Source organism: Carcharhinus amblyrhynchos, chromosome 18 (assembly GCF_965287045.1).
Source record: "Carcharhinus amblyrhynchos chromosome 18, sCarAmb.v2.hapA, whole genome shotgun sequence".
Taxonomy (NCBI): Eukaryota; Metazoa; Chordata; class Chondrichthyes; order Carcharhiniformes; family Carcharhinidae; genus Carcharhinus; species Carcharhinus amblyrhynchos.
In genome coordinates this window covers 21,374,816-21,395,686 of record NC_137341.1, presented here as the reverse complement: position 1 = coordinate 21,395,686, position 20,871 = coordinate 21,374,816, and the positions used below count along the sequence as shown (strand labels likewise).

The 20,871-nt window shown below is 42.8% G+C and overlaps 1 protein-coding gene across 1 annotated transcript in view; it reads right to left on the bottom strand.

Annotated features, from left to right (window-relative positions):
- Window positions 1–10,939, bottom strand: part of LOC145355183 (sodium/myo-inositol cotransporter 2-like) — a 126,986-nt gene extending 116,047 nt beyond the window's left edge. The window contains exons 1-3 of the mRNA XM_080207096.1: window positions 10,781–10,939; window positions 7,564–7,635; window positions 7,264–7,368 (exon numbers count right to left, since the gene is read on the bottom strand). Of these exons, the coding sequence (XP_080063222.1) occupies window positions 7,264–7,368; window positions 7,564–7,635; window positions 10,781–10,939 (336 nt within the window). The remainder of the gene's footprint in view (window positions 1–7,263; window positions 7,369–7,563; window positions 7,636–10,780) is intronic.
- Between the last annotated feature and the right edge of the window lie 9,932 nt (window positions 10,940–20,871).

Here is a 20,871-nt window from a genome sequence, read left to right as displayed (position 1 = left end):
GAGTTCTGGCCTCAGACTGAGGCCAGAACTCTCCATTCACCTGACGAAGGGGCGAACCCCGAAAGCTTGTGAGTATATTATCAAATGAATAGGTTGGACTAAAACCTGGTGTTGTCAGACTTTTTACTGTGTTTACGCCAGTCCAACGCCGGCATACCCACATTCTGTCATCAAGCTAATTTTGTATCAATGTGGCTACCTCACCCTGGATCCCGTGAGATTTAACCTTATGCAACAATCTACCATGTGGTACCTTGTCAAAGGCCTTGCTAAAGTCCATGTAGACAACGTCAACTACACCGTCCTCATCTACCTTCTTGGTTACTCCTTCAAAAAAAAATTTGTGAGATATGATTTTCCACACAAAAAGCCATGATGACTGCCCCTAATCTGTCCTTGAGTCGCTAAATCCCTGTAGATCCTGTCTCTCAATACCCTTCCAACAACTTACGTGCTACAGATGTGAGGCTCACCGGCCTGTAGTTCCCAGGCTTTTTCCTGCAGCCCTTCTTAAACAAAGGCACAACATTTGCCACCTGCCAATCTTCAGGCAACTCATCTACATCTATCAATGATTCAAATATCTCTGCTTGGGACCTGCAATTTCCTCCCTAGCCTCCCACAATGTCCTGGGATACGCTTCAAGATCCCAGGGATTTATCTGCCTTGATGCACTTTAAGACTTCCAGCCCCTCCTTCTCTATAAATATGTACACTCCTCAAGACATCACTATTTATTTCCCCAAGTTCCCTAACATCCATGCTTTTCTCAACAGTGAATACTGATAAGAAATATTAATTTAGGATCTCACCCATCTCTTGTGGATCTACACATAGATGACCTTGTTAATCCTCAAGAGGTCCTACTCTCTCCCTGGTTACTCTTTTGGCCTTTATGTATTTGTAGAAGTTCTTTGGATTCTCCTTTGCCTTACCTGCCAAAACAATCTCAGGTCCCCTTTTTGTCCTCCTGATTTCTCTCTTAACTCTATTCCTACATCCTCTATACTCTTCAAGAGAGCCAGTTAATCCAGCTGCCTATGCATTTCATGTGTCACCGCCTTCTTCTTGACCAGGGCCTCAAAATCCCGAGTCATCCAGAGTTCCCTACTTCTACCAGCCTTCCCTTCATTCTAAGAGGAATGTGCTTACCCTGAACTCTGGTTAACACATTTTTGACAGCCACCCACTTACCAGACATCCCATTGCCTTCCCACAGACTCCCCCAATTAACTTTGGAAAGCTCCTGCCTGATACCATCAAAATTGACCTTGCTTCAATTTAGAATTTTAACTTTTGGACCAGACCCATCATTCTCCATAGGGAATTATAGTTACTGGCCCCAAAGTGATGCCTCACTAACACTTCTGTCACTTGTCCTTCCTTATTTCCCAACAGGAGGTCAAGTTTTGCCCCCTCTCTAGACAGGTCATCCACATACTGAATGAGAAATTCTTCTTTAATACACTCAACAAATTTCTCTCCATCCGAGCCTCTAATACTATGGCTGTCCAATCAATGTTGGGAAAGTTAAAATCCCCTACTATTACCACCCGATTTTTCTTGGAGCTATCTGTAATCTCCTTACATATTTGTTCCTCAATTTCCCGCCAACTATTTGGGGGCCTACAGTACAACCCTATCAAAGTGATTTCCTTTTCTTATTACTCAGTTCAGCTCACATAGAGTCAGTGGGCGAACCCTCAGATATATTCCCCCTCAGTACTGCCATGATGTTTTCTCTAATCAAAAGTGCAACTCCCCCTCCTCTCTTACTTCCTATAGCCAAACGAGCTAGCTAAAATGGCGTTTTGTAAAGCACTCTGACAATTGGGCAAGAAACTAAACCGACAGGCTGCAGTTTAAAGACAGACAAAGACAAACAGGCTGCAACCCTGATGAGTGAATAAACAGGATATGGGCCATCTCCAGGATGAAAGAGACTTTCTGGTCACACTGGGTTGTGTGCCAGACATAGGGACACCGTGAATCCTTATTTAGGAGGAAGGTATGTGACCTATGTGCCTACAACACCTACAGGCATGGCCGCTGGGGACACACCCAGAGATCGGTGTGGTTGCACCTGATTGGACTCTTATCGATCAGGGTGATCAAGTCCTGATTGATTGATTGGCAATGGCCAAAAAAAGGGGCATGAAGCCAAATGGGGTATGAAGGGTGCTGCACAACCAGGAATCTCTCTCTCTCTCTGACCCCACAAACGAGCTACAACAATGGTGAACATCGCCAGCAAGAGGAGAGCCACCACACGCGAGAAGGAAGGAAGAAAGACTACAGCCAGAATGCCAGACCAGACCAGGCCAGACCAAAGGACCAAACTACAGACAACTACCAAAACCAGTGCACAGATAAAGGCCAATGTCTGTTTGGGTACTTGTCAGTCACACAAAGTTAAGTCAAGGTCTTGTATTGTACTTGAATTCTATAAGATATTCTGTAAGATAACTTATTGTTGGTCAGGTGGGTGATTATTGATTGTATGGGTTTAAATAAATATTGTTTGTACTAATAAGACGTCTACTTGTAGTTATTTGTCCACCGTATAAGGGTTAAAACAGACTGATTTTACAACACTCCTGTTCTATCTTTCTTATAGCATCTGTACCCTGGAACATGGAGCTGACAGTCCTGTCCTTCCCTTAACCATGTTTCAGTAATTGCTATAATATCCCAGTCCCATGTACCATGCCCTGAGTTCATTTGCTTTGCCTGTTAAGCCTGGTACATTGAAATAAATGCAGTTTAATCTGGACTTCCCTTGCTCTCTCTCTTGCTTTTGTCTGATCTGTCTAGTATTAGGATTACTGACACTGCCTTTACCACTTAATATGCTCACTTTAACTTCTGTGCTCACTTCAACCTTCTTTTCTGTCTCCCTACTGCTTTGGATCCCACCACTCTGCCAAACTAGTTTAAACCCTCCTGAGTGGCTCTAGCAAACCTCCCCACCAGGATATTAGTCCCCCTCCAGTTCAGGTGTAACCCATCCCTCTCGAACAGGTCAGCCCTTCCCCAGAAGAGATCCCAATAATCCAAAAATCTAAATCCCAGCCCCGTGCATCAGTTCTCAAGCCATGCATTCAACTACCTAATCTTCCTATTCCTACCCTCACTAGCACATGGCACTAGTAGTAGTCCAGAAATTATACCTTCGCTGTCCTGCATTTTAGTCTTCTGACTAACTCTATGTTCACACATCAGGACCTCACTCCTTTTCCTACCTATGTCATTGGTACCAATATGTACAACGACTTCTGGCTGTTCACCCTCCCCCTTAAAAATATCCTACAATTGCTCAGAGATGTCCTTGATCCTGGCACCAAGGAGGCAACACGCCAACCTTCAGTCTTGATTGCGGCCACAGAAACGCCTATCAGAGCATCTAACTAGCAAGTCCCCTATTATTACTGCTTGCTTTCTCTTTGTCTGACCCTACTCTACAGCAGAACCAGATGTGGTGCCACAGTCCTGGCTGCTGCTGGTATTTTCTCCTGATAGGCTATCCTCCTCAACAGTATCCAAAACTGTATATCTGATTGAAAGGGGAATAGCCACAGGAGGCTCCTGCAAGGTAAAGTTGTGGTGTGACAACCTCCTTGTAATTAGTGTCTATCACACTCTCTGCCCCCTGTATGCTCTGCAGTATGTCCACTTGGTGCTCCAACCAAACAATGTGGTCTGTGAGGAGCTGCAGCTGGTCACACTTCCTGAAGACAAAGTTTTCAGGGAGACTAGGTTGCTCTCTAATTTCCCACACCTGGCAGAAGGAGCATACCGCTGCCATACTGCCCTTGCACAGATAAAAGGATAAAATAATCTCAACTCAACTCACCTTTACCTAGCTTGTGGTCCTCCCAGTGACATTTATTGGTTAAAAGAGGAAAACACTGATGTAATGTTTGGGGTTTAACTGTCCCTTTAAAACAGCTCCTCCACAAACTACCTTCTGGTAGCAGTAACAGCAGCTATGCAAATCTTATCTGAAGCAATTAACATTGCCATTCTACTGCCCTCAGCTTGCCTTCACATGAAGACAGAGGATGTCTTCTGGTAGCAGTGACAGTGCCTATGCACATCCTACCTCAAGCAACCAATCAGTGTCACTACTCTGCTGCCCTCACCTGGATACTTACCTTCACATGAAGACAGAGAGCATCTTCCAGAGGTCCATCTTCTGGTAGTGGTGACTGTGCCTATGCAAATTTTAGCTGAAACAGCCAATCAGCATCACCACCCTGCTGGCTTCACCTGGGCACTTGCCTTCACACAAAGGCAGATGGTGTCTTCTTGGAAGTCCACCTTCTGGAGCAGTGACTGTGCCTACGCAAATTTTACCTGAAACAGCCAATCAGTATTGTTGCTCTGCTGCCCTCACTTGGACCGATGCCTCTGTGCATGACCTAAAGCTGCTTAGCACATTCCATTTTGCCAGGTGGAAGAAGGATCACTCACCTAATCTTTGCTTCACAATCCACAAAAACAATGGTCAACGACTAACATGCTCCAATAAGTGCTGCCCATTTTCCCCCACTTCCTATATCACCCAACCCTTACTGGCATAAATTTAAACTTGGAATCTGTGGAAGGACAACTGAGATGTCTACAGCAGGTAGTTGGAAGTCATCATTAACCAGATTCCACCCTGTCCCAAAAAGAATTGCTTTACTCAACTATCCAAATTTATCGCCATCAAATTTGTTACTGATGGTATGGAAAAATTTTCATCCCTTGTTGGACCTTGGAAAGTGAATGGTTCCTGAAAGAATACAGGGAAAATGAAGACTTTGATGTGGCAACACCATTCCTCAAGGTGAAGTACAATACATAAGGAGGTGGATAACAACAAAGAAAATTGACCACACATTCAAGCTAATAGGTATGGGAACTACATGCCTTGGGAGAAGCCAAGCAACAACCATACCAGTGGTCCAAATTTAATGTTGATGCTGTTGCTTCAAAGCTCCTAATAAACTCACAGCTACTGGCTAGCAGGGAAGATAAGATGGTGAAAACAGCCTTGATGCAGTCTCTCTGGTGGGCACTGGTGAGGCCGCAGCTGGAGTACTGTGTGCAGTTTTGGTCGCCGCACTTACGCAAGGATATTTTGGCCTTGGAGGGAGTGCAGGGGAGGTTTACTAGGCTGATACCGGAGTTGAGGGGGTTGAACTATGAGGAGAGGCTGAATAAACTAGGCTTGTACTCGTTAGAGTTTAGAAGAATGAGGGGAGATCTCATTGAGACATATAAGATGATGAATGGGATGGATAGGATAGAGGTGGAGAGGCTCTTCCCGCTCAGAAAGGACAGTAGGACTAGAGGGCACAGCCTCAAGATAAGGCGGGGGGGGGCAGTTTAGAACGGAGTTGAGGAGGAACTTCTTCACTCAAAGGGTGGTGAATCTCTGGAATTCTCTGCCCGTTGAAGTGGTGGAGGCTGCCTCGCTAAATATATTTAAGACACGGGTAGATAGGTTTTTGATAGGCAAGGGGATTAAGGGTTATGGGGAGAGGGCGAGAAAGTGGAACTAAGCCACTTCAGATCAGCCATGATCTTATTGAATGGCGGGGCAGGCTCGAAGGGCGAGATGACCTACTCCTGCTCCTATTTCTTATATTCTTATGTTCTCTCAAGACTCCCTCAGAGCACACACAATTCCTAAGCCCTTACACAGAAGAGGAAGTGGACATCACTCAGATGGCAATTGAATCAGGCATGGCAACGGGAGTTGATTGGATTGATATGGATTCTTGAAGAACATTGGATTACAGGGAAGAAAGTGGCTAGCAAAACTGCTTACCAATATCCACAGCACAAGCACTATTCCCAAATACCAAGATCCTAGGATGCTTCCTACTACACAGATTGAGTCACACCTGGGAATTGAGACAGTGGCCATCCAAGTCAAACCATCACCCTCATACTGAAGTTATGCCTGAAGAGATCTATTCCTGGTGGCAGCATAATTTGTTAGTTGAAGCATTGTTAACCTTGATATCGAACTATAATTGCTTCCCAAGCTGTACAAGTGAAAATATGGGAATCAGAAGGAAAACTCAACACTCAGGAGACATACCTAGCACAAAGGAAGATAGGGCAGGGCAGTGTACTTGGCCAAATCGCCTTCAGCTGCTTCATCAATGACCTTCCCTCCATCATAAAGTCAGGACTGAAGATTTCTGCTGATGATCACAAAATGTTGAGCACCATTCATGACTCCGCTACAAGCAGTAGACTTGGACAACATTCAGGCTTGGGATAATAAGTGGCAAATAACATTTGCACCACACAAGTGCCAGACAATGACTCTATCCAATGAGAGATTCTAACCATCTCCCTCTGATGTTCAACAGCACTATTATCGCTGAAATCCCCATCATCAACATCCTGGAGTTACCATTGACCAGAAATTTAATTGGATTAACCATCTAAATACTGTGGCTACAAGAGCAGATCTGTGAATTCTGTGGCAAGTAAGTCACCTCCAAACTCAAAAATCTGTCCATCATTTAGAAGGAACAAGACAGGAGTGTGATGGAATAATCTCCACTTGCCTGGCTGAGTGCAGCTCCCACAACACTCAAGAAACTTGACATCATCCAGGACATGCAGCTCACTTGACTGGTAACCATATAATCCATCATAAACATTCACTCCCTCCACTACCGATGTACAGTAGCAGTTGTGTGTAACATCTGCAAGATGCATCCAAAGAACCCAACAAGGATCCTTAGCCAGCACCATGCAAACCCAAGACCACGATCATAAGAAGGTCAAGGGCAACAGATACATGGGAACATCACAACCTGGAAGTTCCCCTCCAAGCTGCTTATCATGCTGACATGGAAATATAATGCCGTTCCTTCATTATCACTGAGTCAAAAACCTGGAACTTCCCCCCTAACAGAACTGTCTACATACCTAGACTTTAGCAGTTCAAGAAGGCCACTCATCACCATGTTCTCAAGGGTATTTAGGGATAGATAATGAATATTGGCCTAGCCAGTGAAGCCAACACCCCTTGAGTCAATGAAGAAGTATCATATCTACCCTGCACTTCTTGCCCAAAACCCTAGATCTGTGCCATACGCTGGCAAGGTAGGTGGATGAAGCTAAAATATAGATTAACTATGATTTCACCAAATGGTAGAACAGGCTCAAGGGCTTGAATGGCTGAATCCTATTCCCATGACTGCTTTGGTTTGGAGCATTTTACAAATTAAAATGATGTGTGAAATAACTTACACTCCACTCAAACGTACTAACACCAATTCCATCAGATGCTCCGCTCCCAGCCAACCCAATGAAATGGCCGCTTCCCACATTGCTAGCAAACAGCGATGCTCCAATCTATACAAAAGAGATAGAAGTCTGAAAACAGTGTCAAACGCTGGTCACCCACTGAAGATATGATATAAAATACTCACTGGCCACTTCCCACATTGCTAGCAAACAGCGATGCTCCAATCTATACAAAAGAGATAGAAGTCTGAAAACAGTGTCAAACGCTGGTCACCCACTGAAGATATGATATAAAATACTCACTGGCCACCAGGTTATGTTCCTTCCCGCCAAAAAATAGTCATGGACAGTGCTTCTCTTTCTCCTGTACATAGACTAACAGAAAATCAGAAGAAATGCATCATTCTTAATCTAAGACAAGTTTGTTAATTCAAGACAAATAGGCCCTAAAATCTGGAATTCTCTCCCTACACCTCTCCATCTCTCTATTTTCCTTTATTCATTGAGAACACTCCTGAAGGCCTGACCCAGTACCTCCCTATGTGACTCATTTTATTTTATAATGCTGCTGTGAAGAGTTTTTGAACAATTTGTTAAAAATGCAATACAAACATAAATTCGTCACTGTTTTTTAGTGCAATGTTACAGCTCTGTGCTGTTTCTGCTATACAGTAGCCTTGTACAGGATGAAGGCAAAAGTAGGTGTTACAAGACCCAAAAAATGCTCGTAAATAATTATGTGGGCCATGAGTGATAATCTACATTTCCCATTAATTAATTACACCAACATTATCTTTTAAGTGAGATTTTAAACTGATACTCCATGAAAGGACATTTGTGGGAGCTTTGTTAATGGCCAGATTTGTTATATTTTAAACAGGTGAGAATGAGGTCTAATCAATAAATTCTGATATTGTAACCCCTATTCTGCTCCTGACGGGATTTATGATAAAGATAGCAGCAGTGTTGGGCTCACTTATTAAACACACTTGCTTAAATAGTCGGTCAACACACATTGTTTACTTGATTCTGAAAGTCCAGTTCAAGGGGAAAAAAATGAGAAATAAAAATTACTGGCTAATAATTAACCTTCTTGACTTACTAATGACCCGTTACTGAAAATTAGTGAGAATGATAGATGGTGCTTTATGTTGCACCAGAAGATGTATATTTGGGTGAGATCTGTGCCGGCAAAGTTTTATTGTGACACTCATCCTTTTGATGGTTGTCAAGTTTGTCAAGGGTTCTCACTATTTATAAGTTTGTCAATTAACATTTCTTTCAGCATATATGGTTAATAAAAGATTCCCATATTCTGGGGTGATGTGCATTGAACCAAACAGGCACCGCTTTATGGCAACTAAGGGAGTTTCACATGACTTCATTGCGGTGTTAATGTAAGCCTTATTTTTAATTAATAAATAAACTTTTACTTTAGAGTGGCTCTCTCAGGGATTCGTATGTGGAGCTTTGATTTTCTGGTTGTAAATAAATGTTCTGAATATGGATGTAGTTTATGGATATAGTTCACAAACTTGTCAATATAGTAAACAGATAGAAGAATTCAGCAGGCCATAAACTGGTGAAAAGGGCAGATGCATGACAAATACAATTTAATGTGGAAAAGTGTGAAGTGATGCCCTTTGGGAGAAACAACATAGAGTGGTAATACAATCTCAGTTGTATTTTTTTGAGCATAATGCAAGGGGGGAAGAACCTAGTGATGCATATTTACTAATTTTGGAAGGCATTAGAGTAAACTGATAAGATGATGAAGAAAGCTAATAAGATATTCGGCTTTGTAAATAGACAATGTTATTGTCTCATGTATTGGTATACAACGAAAACTATCGTCTATACATACAAATAATACCATTCACAGAGTATACTGGGAGGATGAAAGGAAAGGGTGCAGAATGTAATGTTACAGTCATAGCTAGGGTGTGGAGAAAGATCAAATTTATGTAAGGTAGGTCCATTAATAATTGTGAGCGGTTTGTACAAAACAGGCAGTAGAAACGGGCTGCAATTTTACCAACCCGCCCACCATGGGAATCGGAGCAGGCAAAGGGTAAAGCTTGAGAAGGTCCATTGACCTCAGCTGGGAGTTTAAGGTTTCGGGACAAACAAGACCATTAAATCTGCCCACTGGCACATGGCTCTGGTCAGACCCCATTTGGAATATTGTGAGTAGTTCTGGACCCTATACGAAAGAAGGATGGGCTGGCCTTTGAGGGAGTAAAAGAGGTGCACAAGAATGACTCCAGGAATCAAAGGTTTGTCATATGAGGAGCAGTTGAAGAGTCAGGGGCTATGCTCAATGGAATTTAGAACGATTGCAGAATACTGAGAGGCCTAGATAGAGTGGACGTGGAGAGGATGTTTCCATTACTGGGAGAGACAAGAACTCGAGAGCACAACTTCAGAATGAAGGGACGCTCCTTTAGAACTGAGATCAGGAAGAATTTCTTCAGCCAGAGGGTGGTGAATCTGTAGAGCTCATTGCTACAGAGGGCTGTGGCGGCCAGGTCATTGAGTGTCTTTAAGACAGAGGTAGATAGGTTCTTGGACAATAAGGGGATCAAGGGTTAAGGGGAGAAGGCAGGAGAATGGGAATGATAATCATATCAGCCTTGATTGAATGGCACAGCAGACTCAATGGGTCAAATGGCCTAATTCTGCTCCTATATCTTATGATCTTATTCAGGACAAATTGCTTAGTTTTACAGGTTCTGTAACTGATACCAACCATTTCTCTCATTAAAATTCACATTAAAATAATTATTTAAAGAGATAGGAAACAGCAAGAGCATGAGTTTCATTGATTTATGTTACAAATGTGTTGGAATGGAACCTTTATCTGCCTTAGCTGCAGGCTTGTGTCTCTGTACCAGGGACAGGCTGTTGCTGGCTACTTATACCCACAAAGGCACATTAAGTCATCTGATCTGGGTTACTGAAGGAATGTGGGAGCACTGGGAAATGGCTCTCTCGTCCTTTGTTCCTAGTAAAGCAAGTGGGCCTCCTATCAATCAACTATCTTTCCAAAATAAATGTTTGGAATCTGATTACTGTCTTCAGTGAGCATCATGCCAGTTAGTTTCACAGCAGGCCACAGAAAGTGTGAAAGGTGCCTGGAAGTAACCCCCATACATTCCTTTTGATTTAGGTGATACAGGCAGAAAATCCTCTAATGGCAACCACAAAATGAAAAGTTATCTCCACAAAAATGAAGTGAAATCCTTGAGGCTGTAGGATCCACCCCAATTCCAGTTGCAATTAGAACATCTGCCTGATTTAGATTTTTTTTAAAACTGAAGTCCCGTGAAAGGTTATTTCAGGTGAAAACCTGCTTCTCTGATCTGGATTGAAATTTTGGAGTCCAAGTGTGTGTTTAATGGCCAGAATCATTGATTTTCAAGCCAACTCCTAAAGGAGAGACCATTTCTTCAAAGGACATAAAATAAATTTTAACGAAAAATCTGTTTTCAGCCAGTAGTTTGATAAACAGAGACCTTACCCAGCATCCTACAATTAAGACAAATATAAGGTACAAGGCCATGACAACAATGTCAGCCACGGTTAGATTGTCAGGCATAATGGCAAATTCTGCAGTGTCCAACGTGCTGGCAGGAGTTCCGATTACTCTGAAAGAAGGGTTTTCTGTGATATTCTTCATGCTTCAGACCTTGACCATAAAATGGGAGAAAAATCAATAAAATATATACACTTCTAATATAAAGATGGATTCTGTCCCTCCCCAGTTTCGTACATTTTTGTCCCTGAAAATGGTAACAGTAGAACAGTTGCAAGGGCATCAAGATTCGCACCTAAATGTTACTTGTGTGTGTTTCCATGAGCTTTAAGATGCAACTGGTAAAAAGTACTTTGGTCTCATCTGAGATTTATAGTTGTACTCACTAAATGAAACCCTGGCTGATTTTCCCCTTAATTTAGTGGCATTAAAACAACTTCCCCTGCCCCCACGTCAGCTGATATAATTTATCACAGACAGAAGAAGATAAACCTAGATCCTTCATTCTCTGTGTGATTCAGTTATTCACTGGATAAAACATCTCACCAATGAAGTTTTCTAATTCTTTATTTTCAGACCAGCATTATGGGGGTGCAGTGGGGAAGAAACCCTATAGTTTATGTTGAGGTGGTAGTACCCTTAAAATCTAGGTTTCTCTGGAGGAAATAGAAGGGCAAATATGTAGACAGTTCACAGAAGGGTATAAGAATAATAATTGGGTAATTATGCTGGCGGATTTCAACTAGTGAGTTTACTATCAAATAAATCGGTTGGACTTAACCTGGTGTTGTCAGATTTCTTACTGTGTTTACCCCAGCCCAAAGCCAGCATCTCCACATCGAGGTTAAATTGGACAGGTCCTCTAGCCCAGATGAAGTACATTCCAAGCTACTGTGGGAAGCAAGGCAGAAAGTTGCAGGGGCTTTGATACAAACTCTTAATTCCTCTCTGTTCAAGGGGGAAGTGCTTGATTGAGGTGTATTATGATGAGTATGGGCAGGGTGACTAGGGAGCAGCTCGTGATTGAAGGGTCAATCACGAGGGACATAGTTTTAGGGTATGAGGCAGGAGATTCAGAGGGGATTTGGGAAAATGCAATGCAACTCCACCTTGAGAAAAAGACATTTACACAGAGGGTAGTGGGGATCTGGAATGCATTGCCTGGGAAGGGTAGTTGAGGCTAGAAACCTTACAAACTTTAAAAAATATTTGGATGAACACCTGTAATATATTTAAGGATATCGGACAAGTGCAGGAAAATGGGATTAGTGCACCTTTAGTGGTAGATAGTCAGTGAACCTTTGTTGCACTGTATGACTCCATGACTTTATGATTTCTTGTACAAAACAACTTCTTCCAGTAACTGATCATGTGACTAGGCAGCTCAGGAGATAAACAATGGTAAATTAATTAAGCAAAAAGTTAATTACAGGGAGAGCAAATTCCAATGTGTGGTTCTGTATTCAAGCAATTTAGTTTAGAATATACTGGCTGCAGAGACAATCTTTTTCAAGCAGAACTAAGTTGAAATTTTGTGTACTAGCTGAAAGAGTTTAACATCATTGAATACCAACAGATTCAACTGTGGGTTGGATTTCTAGGGTAGCGAAGCTGAGAAGAGAGGAAGAGAGATTTGTAAAACTAGGAAAATGATATTAGTTAAAAACATTAAAGTCAGCAGAGTTCTGAACTGTTGTGGCTAAGCTAGTGACTCCTATACTTGACTGACAGTCTACAACTGTGGGCTGGTAGAAGGAAATTCAAAGGAACCACCTTGTCAGAAGTAAATGGAAGGCCCAGGAAATCTCAAACCTTACACCAATCTTTGAAAGAGTACTCAGACCAAATGGTTGATCTTCCAATTTCTGATAAGTACCTGACTTGAGTTTTTGATGATATAAGTCAAATGGGTGTAAAAGGAAATTTGTGTTAAAAGGTTCAGTTTAGAGTACAAGTAACTGAGTTCAAACCATCATTTGGTCATACAAAACTTGAATATTATTGTAAAAATGTTGTCAAATCTTTTAACCTTGCATTTCTGTAAAAGAGAAAGCAATTTATACTTCATGAGAGGAGTGTCAAATGGTTGGCAAGTGGACTCTGATTGAGGTGTTGCCATGAAGAATGTACCAGTTAATTGCCAAGTTTTGTTGAAATTCAAACTTGGCCGGTTGAAATGAACTAGAGAATGGCTATAGCCCATTTTGAAACAGGCATAATGTGTACATGATCTTTCAGTCAGCAAAGAACAGGGCTCTGTGTATTAATATATGTAGCTCCTAGCACTCATAAGTGTGCCACATTACAAGCCTTTTCGATAGTTGTAAATTGGTTGTCAGTGGCACAGTGCTTAGCACTGCTGCCTCACAGCGCCAGGCACCTGGGTTCAATTCCCAGCTTGGGTCACTGTTTGTGCAGAGTTTGCAGTCTTTGGAATGTACAGCTTGCCTACCTACATCACACCTGTCCTGAAATTCATATACTATATTACTTATTTTTGTGCTAGGCAAAAAGTTTTGGCTTGATGGCTGCATCCTGTTAGTTGTGAACACCACTCATGATGCTGCTGCATAGTAGCAGTGTGAAATGGCTAGCTTTGCCTGTTGTTCAAATTTTTTTGCGAAACTTTACCATTGCTGCTTCACAGTGCCAGAGACCCAGGTTTGATTCCCGGTTTGGGTCACTGTCTGCACGTTCTCCCAGTGTCTGTGTGGGTTTTCTCCGGGTGCTCAGGTTTCTCCCCACAGTCCAAAAGACATGCTGGTTAGGTGAATTAGCAGTGAACAGGCGGCGGAGTGTGGCAACTATGGATTTTTCACAGTAATTCCATTGCAGTGTCAATGTAAGCCTACTGGTGACTAATAAAATAAATAAAGCAGGGTAATCTGAGGTAGACTACGCACTTTCCATGACCGAGAGCGTCAGCCTTAGACCCAAACACTAGTTTTCATGAAGAACAAAGAGCAATGATCTGAAAAGGCCATTATCTCACAGGATGGCTTTGATGTGCCCTATTTCTGAATCAAGCTTATACAGTAACATGGCTAGGATCCTGTTTACAAGGTTGCTGATAAGGCTAATCTTACATATGTAGAAAAGTAGGAGTCTGAATGCTTACATTGACAAATGAAGGTAGGCTTTCAGTAAGTGGTAGTAGAGAATCCTGTAGCAGATTTCTCAACTCGCATGTCAAGGAAAAGGAGGTTATTTAATTGCTCCATTTCAAAGATGAATTTGGGCACAGGATTGTGTTCACTAAATAGTGCAAGGTAATTCTTATTTGCAGCTGCAGATGCAAATATAGTAAATGCATCATCTGCGTATCGAAAATATACAAGAGTAGGGGGATGGGGTCATTCCATTTAAAATGAGTTTCTCGTGGGACCCAAAGATGTTTGAGAGAGTTGGGCCTAGAGGGGACTCCATGGCAACACCATCCATTTGGACCTATATGCTGTCATTAAAACTGAACTCAACTGCGTAAGTTACTGAGTTAGAACATAAGAACATAAGAAATAGGAGCAGGAGTAGGCCAACTAGCCCTTCAACCCTGCCCCGCCATTCAATAAGATCATGGCTCATCTGTCGTGGCTCAGTTCCACATTCCCGCCCTCTCCCCATAACCCTTAATCCCCTCTCTTATCAAAAACCCATCAACCCGCGTCTTAAAAATATTTAGCGAGGCAGCCTCCACCACTTCAACGGGCAGAGAATTCCAGAGATTCACCACCCTTTGAGTGAAGAAGTTCCTCCTCAACTCCGTTCTAAACCGCCCCCCCTTTATCTTGAGGCTGTGCCCCCTAGTCCTACTATCCTTTCTGAGCGGGAAGAGTCTCTCCACCTCTATCCTATCCATCCCATTCATCATCTTATACGTCTCAATGAGATCTCCCCTCATTCTTCTAAACTCTAACGAGTACAAGCCTAGTTTATTCAGCCTCTCCTCATAGCTCAACCCCCTCAACTCCGGCATCAGCCTAGTAAACCTCCTCTGCACTCCCTCCAAGGCCAAAATATCCTTGCGTAAGTACGGCGCCCAAAACGGCACACAGTACTCCAGCTGCGGCCTCACCAATTCCCTATACAGCTGCAGCAAGACCTCCCTACTTTTATATTCAATCCCCCTCGCGATGAAGGCCAGCATCCCATTCGCCTTCCCGACCACCTGCTGCACCTGAGTTCATCAGTTCAGTGAGTACTGATTTACACAACGGCAGCGGGTCTAGATCATCATGATATAATACTACAGTACAAATGTCTATGACTTCCTTTAATGATACACTGGTGAATCTGGGTGGCATGGTGGCACATTGGTTAGCACTGCTACCTCACAGCACCAGGGACGCAGGTTCAATTCCAGCCTTGAGTGACTATCTGAAGTTTGCACATTGCCTCTGTATCTGCATAGGTTTCCGCCCACAGTCCAAAGGTATGCGGGTTAGGTGGATTGGCCACGCTAAATTGTCCCTTCATGTCCATAGGTGTGTAGATCCTAAATGGATTAACCATAGAATCCCTACAGTGCAGATTAGACCATTTGGCCCAGAGTCTGCACCAACCCACCAAAGGGCACCCTACCTGAGGGCCAATCCCCATAACCCACTCTTTGATTATGGCCAATCCACATCTAACAACCATGCCGTGTCATTATAAATGTGGAGTTATTGGGATAGGGTGGGGAAATGGGCATGGATAAGATCCTTTATCTGGAGAGTTGGAGCAGACTCAATGGGTTGAATGGCCTGCTTCTGCACTGTAGAAACTCTAATAAGCTAGCAATTTGTTAAATGATATGGATATAGCATCAGTGTTGATATTGGAATTCATGTATGCTCTTCACAAACGTGAAGGAATCCTTCATCACACATGTGGAAAACTTGCTCAAAGCTGGCTATTGCAACTCACCCAACCATTGACCAATTCATGCTGTGTAGAACCGATCACAAAGATAGGCTGTAATGAGACACCACTTGTGTGTCCTGGGCAGCCCACAGGCACATGGATGCAGTAAGCCATGAGGATGAATCCTATCAAGTATATCAGCCAGTAGCTTGTTGCTCTTACACAGGTCCAACTAATGTTCCTTAGCTTGATTTTGAGTAAGGCTGCCCACTCATACTGAGCAGCAAGTCCAATGAATACGTGTTTGGATCCCTCATTGAGAGCGGAACCAATTTTTTGATATAGCCACACTTGTTAAGAATGACGATTCCAGTTCCCTTGTCAGGTCTACAGATATAGGTTTGTCTGGTTTGGCCTCAAAGTGTTGCAATTTTTAAAATTTGTTTTTAGGATGTGGGCATCACTGGCTAGTCCAGCATTTAATGCTCATCCCTAGATGCTCTTTACTGCTGCCTTCTTGAATTGCTGCAGTCCATGTTGTAAGAACAGCCACATTGCCGTTAGGTAGGGAGTCCCAGGATTTTGACCCAGAGATTGATATTTCCAAGTCAGGATGCTGAGTGGAAATTTTTAAGTGCTGGTGTTCCATGACTCTGCTGCCCTTGTCCTTCTAGATGGTAGTCGTTGTGGATTTGGAAAGTGCTCTCTAAGATACTTACTGAGTTCCTGCAAAGCACCTTATAGATGGTACACACTGCTGCCATGGTGCATTTGAAGAAATGAATATTTCTGGATGAGGTACAACTCAGCCAGGCAGCTTTGTCCTGGATGGTATCAAACTTCTTGAGTATTGTTAGAGCTACACTCATCCAAGCAAGTGGGGATTATTCTATCACACTTCTGACATGTTCTTTGTAGATTATGGACAGGCTTTGGGGAGACAGAAAGTTAATTACTTGCCACAGGATTCCTAGCTTCTGACCTGCTCTCATAGCCTCAATATTTATAAGGCTAATCCAATTAGATGTTTGGTCAATGTCACCCCCAGAATATGAATACCAGGGATTCAGCAAAGGTAATGCCATTGAATGTCAAGGGGTGATTGTTAGGTTGTCTCTTGTTGGAGATGGTCATTGCCTGGCAATTGTGTGGCGCAAAATGTTACTAGCCACTTATCAGTCCAAGCTTGGATATTGTTCATGTTTTGCAGCATTAGGACATAGTATCTCAGGATCACAGATGATGAACATCATGCAGCGATCTGCAAACATCCCCAAATCTGATCTTATGATGGAAGGAAGCTGAAGACGGCTGGGCCAGGACATTACCCCAAGGAACTCTTACAGTGATGTCCTGGTACAGATATGTTTGACCTCCAACAACCATACTCATTCTCTTTGTGCTAGTTATGGCTCCAACCAGTGGAGAGCCCCCTACCGTCCTCCCCCACCCCCACCCTCGATTCCCATTGACAGCAGTTTTGCAAGGGCTGTCAAATGCTTCACTGATGTCGAAATAAGTCACTCTCACCTTAGGTCTGCAGTTCAGCTTTTTGTCCATGTTTGCACCAAGGCTGTAATGAAGTCAGGAGATGAGTGGCCCCGGCAGAACCCAAAGTAAGCATCTGTGAGCAAGCTGTTTCTGAGTAAGTACTGCTTGATAGCACTGTTGATGACCCTTTCATCACTTTACTGATGATCAAGGGCGGTGCAGTAGCACAGTGGTTAGGACTGTTGCTTCACAGCTCCAGGGACCTGGGTTCGATTCCTGGCTTGGGTCATGTCTGTGTGGAGTTTGCACATTGTCCTCGTGTCTGCGTGCGTTTCCTCTGGGTGTTCCGGTTTCCTCCCACAGTCCAAAGATGTGCAGGTTAGGTTGATTGGCCATGCTGAAATTGCCCCTTAGTGTCCTGAGATGCATGGGTTAGCGGGTAAATATTTAGGGATATGGGGTTAGGGCCTGGGTGGGATTGTGTTGGTGCAGACTCGATGAGCCAAAAGGCCTCTTCCTGCACTGTAGGGTTTCTATGATTCTACGGAGAGTAGGCTGATAAGACAATTATTAGTCTGGCTGTATTGTGTCCAAAAGGCCTCTTCCTGCACTGTAGGGTTTCTATGATTCTATGGAGAGTAGGCTGATAAGACAATTATTAGTCTGGTTGTATTGTGTCCTACAGTGTGTGTACAGGACATACCTGGACAATTTTCCACATTGCCAGGTAGATGCCAGAGTTGTAGCTGTACTGGAACAGCTTGACTGGAGGTGAAAAACATTCTAGAGCACAGTATTATTGCCTAAAAATTGTCAGGGCTCATAGCCTTTGCAGTATTCTGTGAGTTCAGCCATTTTCTGATTATCATGGAATGAATCAAATTAGCTGTAGACTAGCAACTGTGATTCTAGAGACCTCTGGAGGAAGCCAAGGTAAATTATTTTCTGAGCACTTCTGAAGATTATTGTAAATGCTTCAGCCTTATCTTTTGCATTGATGTGCTGGGTTCCTCTATCATGGAAGATGTGGAAATTTGTGGAACCTATTTCTCTAGCTGCTCATTTAATTGTCCACCCGCCATTCAAAACTGAATGTGAAAGTACTTCAGAATTTAGATCTGACCTGTTAGTTATGGAACCTTAGCTATGTTTATTATTTGTTGCTTATGCTATTTGGCACACGGTGGTCCTGTGTTGTAGCTTCGCTAGGTCAACATCTCAATGTAAGGTATGCCTGGTGCTACTCCTGACATGTCCTCCTGCATCCTTCATCGAATCCGGGTTAATCCCTTGACATAGTGGTAATGGTCAAGTGGGTATATGCCAGGCCAAGAGATTACAGTGTGTTTCTGATGGTCCACGGTGCCTTGAGGTTGCCCAGTTTTATGTTCAGAATCTATCCCATTTAGCATGGTGATAGTGCCATACACAGAGGGTGAAAATGAGAATTAATGCCCATCGGCACTCCCACCAATATTCTCATGGACAGAAGCATCTATGGCAGGCAGATTTTTGAGATTGAGATCAAGTATGTTTTTACCTCTTGTTTTTTCTCCCACCATCAGCTGCATTTCTAGTCTGGTAGCTACATCCTTTAGCAGTTGACCAGCTCAGTCTAGTGGTGCTGCTCTGCCACACCTGGTGGCAGACACTAAAGTCCTCCCCCAAGAGTACATTCTGCACCCTTTCCACCCTCAATGCATCTTTTAAGTGGTGTTCAACAGCTGTATGTATGTGTGTGTGTGTGTGTGTGTGTGGGTGCGGTGTCAGTACATTGGCTGATCTTCAAATGCATGTTGCTGAATACTGAATGATTGCATGCACTAGATCAGCTAGGCACACTTTCAATGATCCAGCATTTCCAGCGGATGCTGGTTTGTGACAGGATATCTGAGAGGAGAGGAGTTTGAACTCAGTAAACACTTTTTCCAGTTTGATCTGGGCTGCAGGCAGACCAACATTGAAACTATATGCAAGAACAAACCCCTGGCTTTCAGAGAGGTTTACTATATGTTTGGTGGCATCGTTAACTACACTACCAAACCATCTGCTTAAATGAGTTTACAAGGGTGTGTTTCAAACAGGTATACCTTATGATGAGGTCATCTAGGGATGCAATGTAACAACATAAATGGACCAAATCAAATTCCTCTTGCTAACCAATCGGCACTCTTCTCATGAAGTATATATTGGGCATTCCTGCGAATTGTCCCAATAAGTTCAAGACAAACAAAAATATAACTATTCATTATACTTTCAATTTAGAAATATAGAAACTAGAAGCAGGGATAGTCTATTTGGGCCTTCAAGGCTGCTCCGCTATTCATCTTAATCATGGCTGATCATCGATTTCAATATCCTATCCCCCCTTCCTCCCATATCCCTTGATGCCCTCAGCCCCAAAAGCTATACCTAATTTCTTCTTGAAATCACAACGTTTTGGCCTCAACTTCATTTGGTGGTAGTGAATTCTACACTCCATCACCATCTAGGTCAAGAAATTTCTCCTCACCTTGGTTCTAAAAGATTTACTCCTTATCCTCAAACTATGTTCATAGTTCTGGACTCCCCCACCATTGGAAACAGTCTTTCTGAATTCATTCTGTCTAACCCTGTTAGAATCTTACAAGTTTCTATGAGATCCCTTCTCACTCTTCTAAACTCCAGTGAATATAATTCTAACCAGTTCAGTCTCTCCTCATATGACAGACCTGCCATCTCAGGAATCAGCCTAGTAAACACTCGCTGTACTCCCTCTATAGCAAGGAGATCTTTCCTCAGGCAAGGACAATAAAACTGCACACAATACTCCAGGTGCAGCCTCACCATTGCCCTATACAGTTGCAGCAAAATATCCCTAACCCTATACTTGAATCCTCTCTCTATGAAGGCAACATATCATTTGCTTTCTTTACTGCCTACTGTATCTGCATGCTTACTTTCAGTGACTGATGCATGAGGACTCCCAAGGTCTTATTGAATATCCACCTCTCTCAATTTATGGCTATTCAAGTATAATCTGTCTTCCTACTATTGCTACGAAAGTGGATAATCTCATGTTTATCCACATTATACATCATCCACCATGCAGATACCCACATCCTCAGCCTGTCTAAATCATGCAGAGGCATCTCTGCAACCTCCTCACATCTCATCCTCCCACCCAACTTTGTATCATCTGCAAATTTAGGGATAATACTTTCAGTTCCCTCTTCCAAAGCATTAATACATGATGTGAACAGTTGAAGTCCTAGCACAGATCCTTACAGAATCCCACTGGTCACTGACTGCCAATCAGAAAAAGACACATTTATGCCTACTCTTTGCTTCCTATCTGCTAATCAGCTTTCTATCTATCTCAAAACATTACCTACAAACCCTAAAACTGTGTTTTAGCTTTACATAGTTGTCTGTTATGTGAGACCTTGTCGAAAGCTTTCTGAAAGTCTAAATAAACCACATCCACTGGTTCTCCTCAGTCAACTCTACTAGTTACATTCTCAAAAAATTCGAATAGATTCATCAAGTATGATTTTCCTTTTGCAAACTCATGCTGACTTCATCTGATATATCCCCCTCCCCCTCTTCCCTGGAGCAACTTCCAAATGCCAAGTTATAAATCCTTAATAATAGAATCTAGCAACTTCCCCAGTACTGATGTTACGCTCACTGGTCTATAGTTCATCGTTTTCTCTCTATCTGCTTTTTTGAATAGTGGACTTACATTAGCTACCCTCCAATCT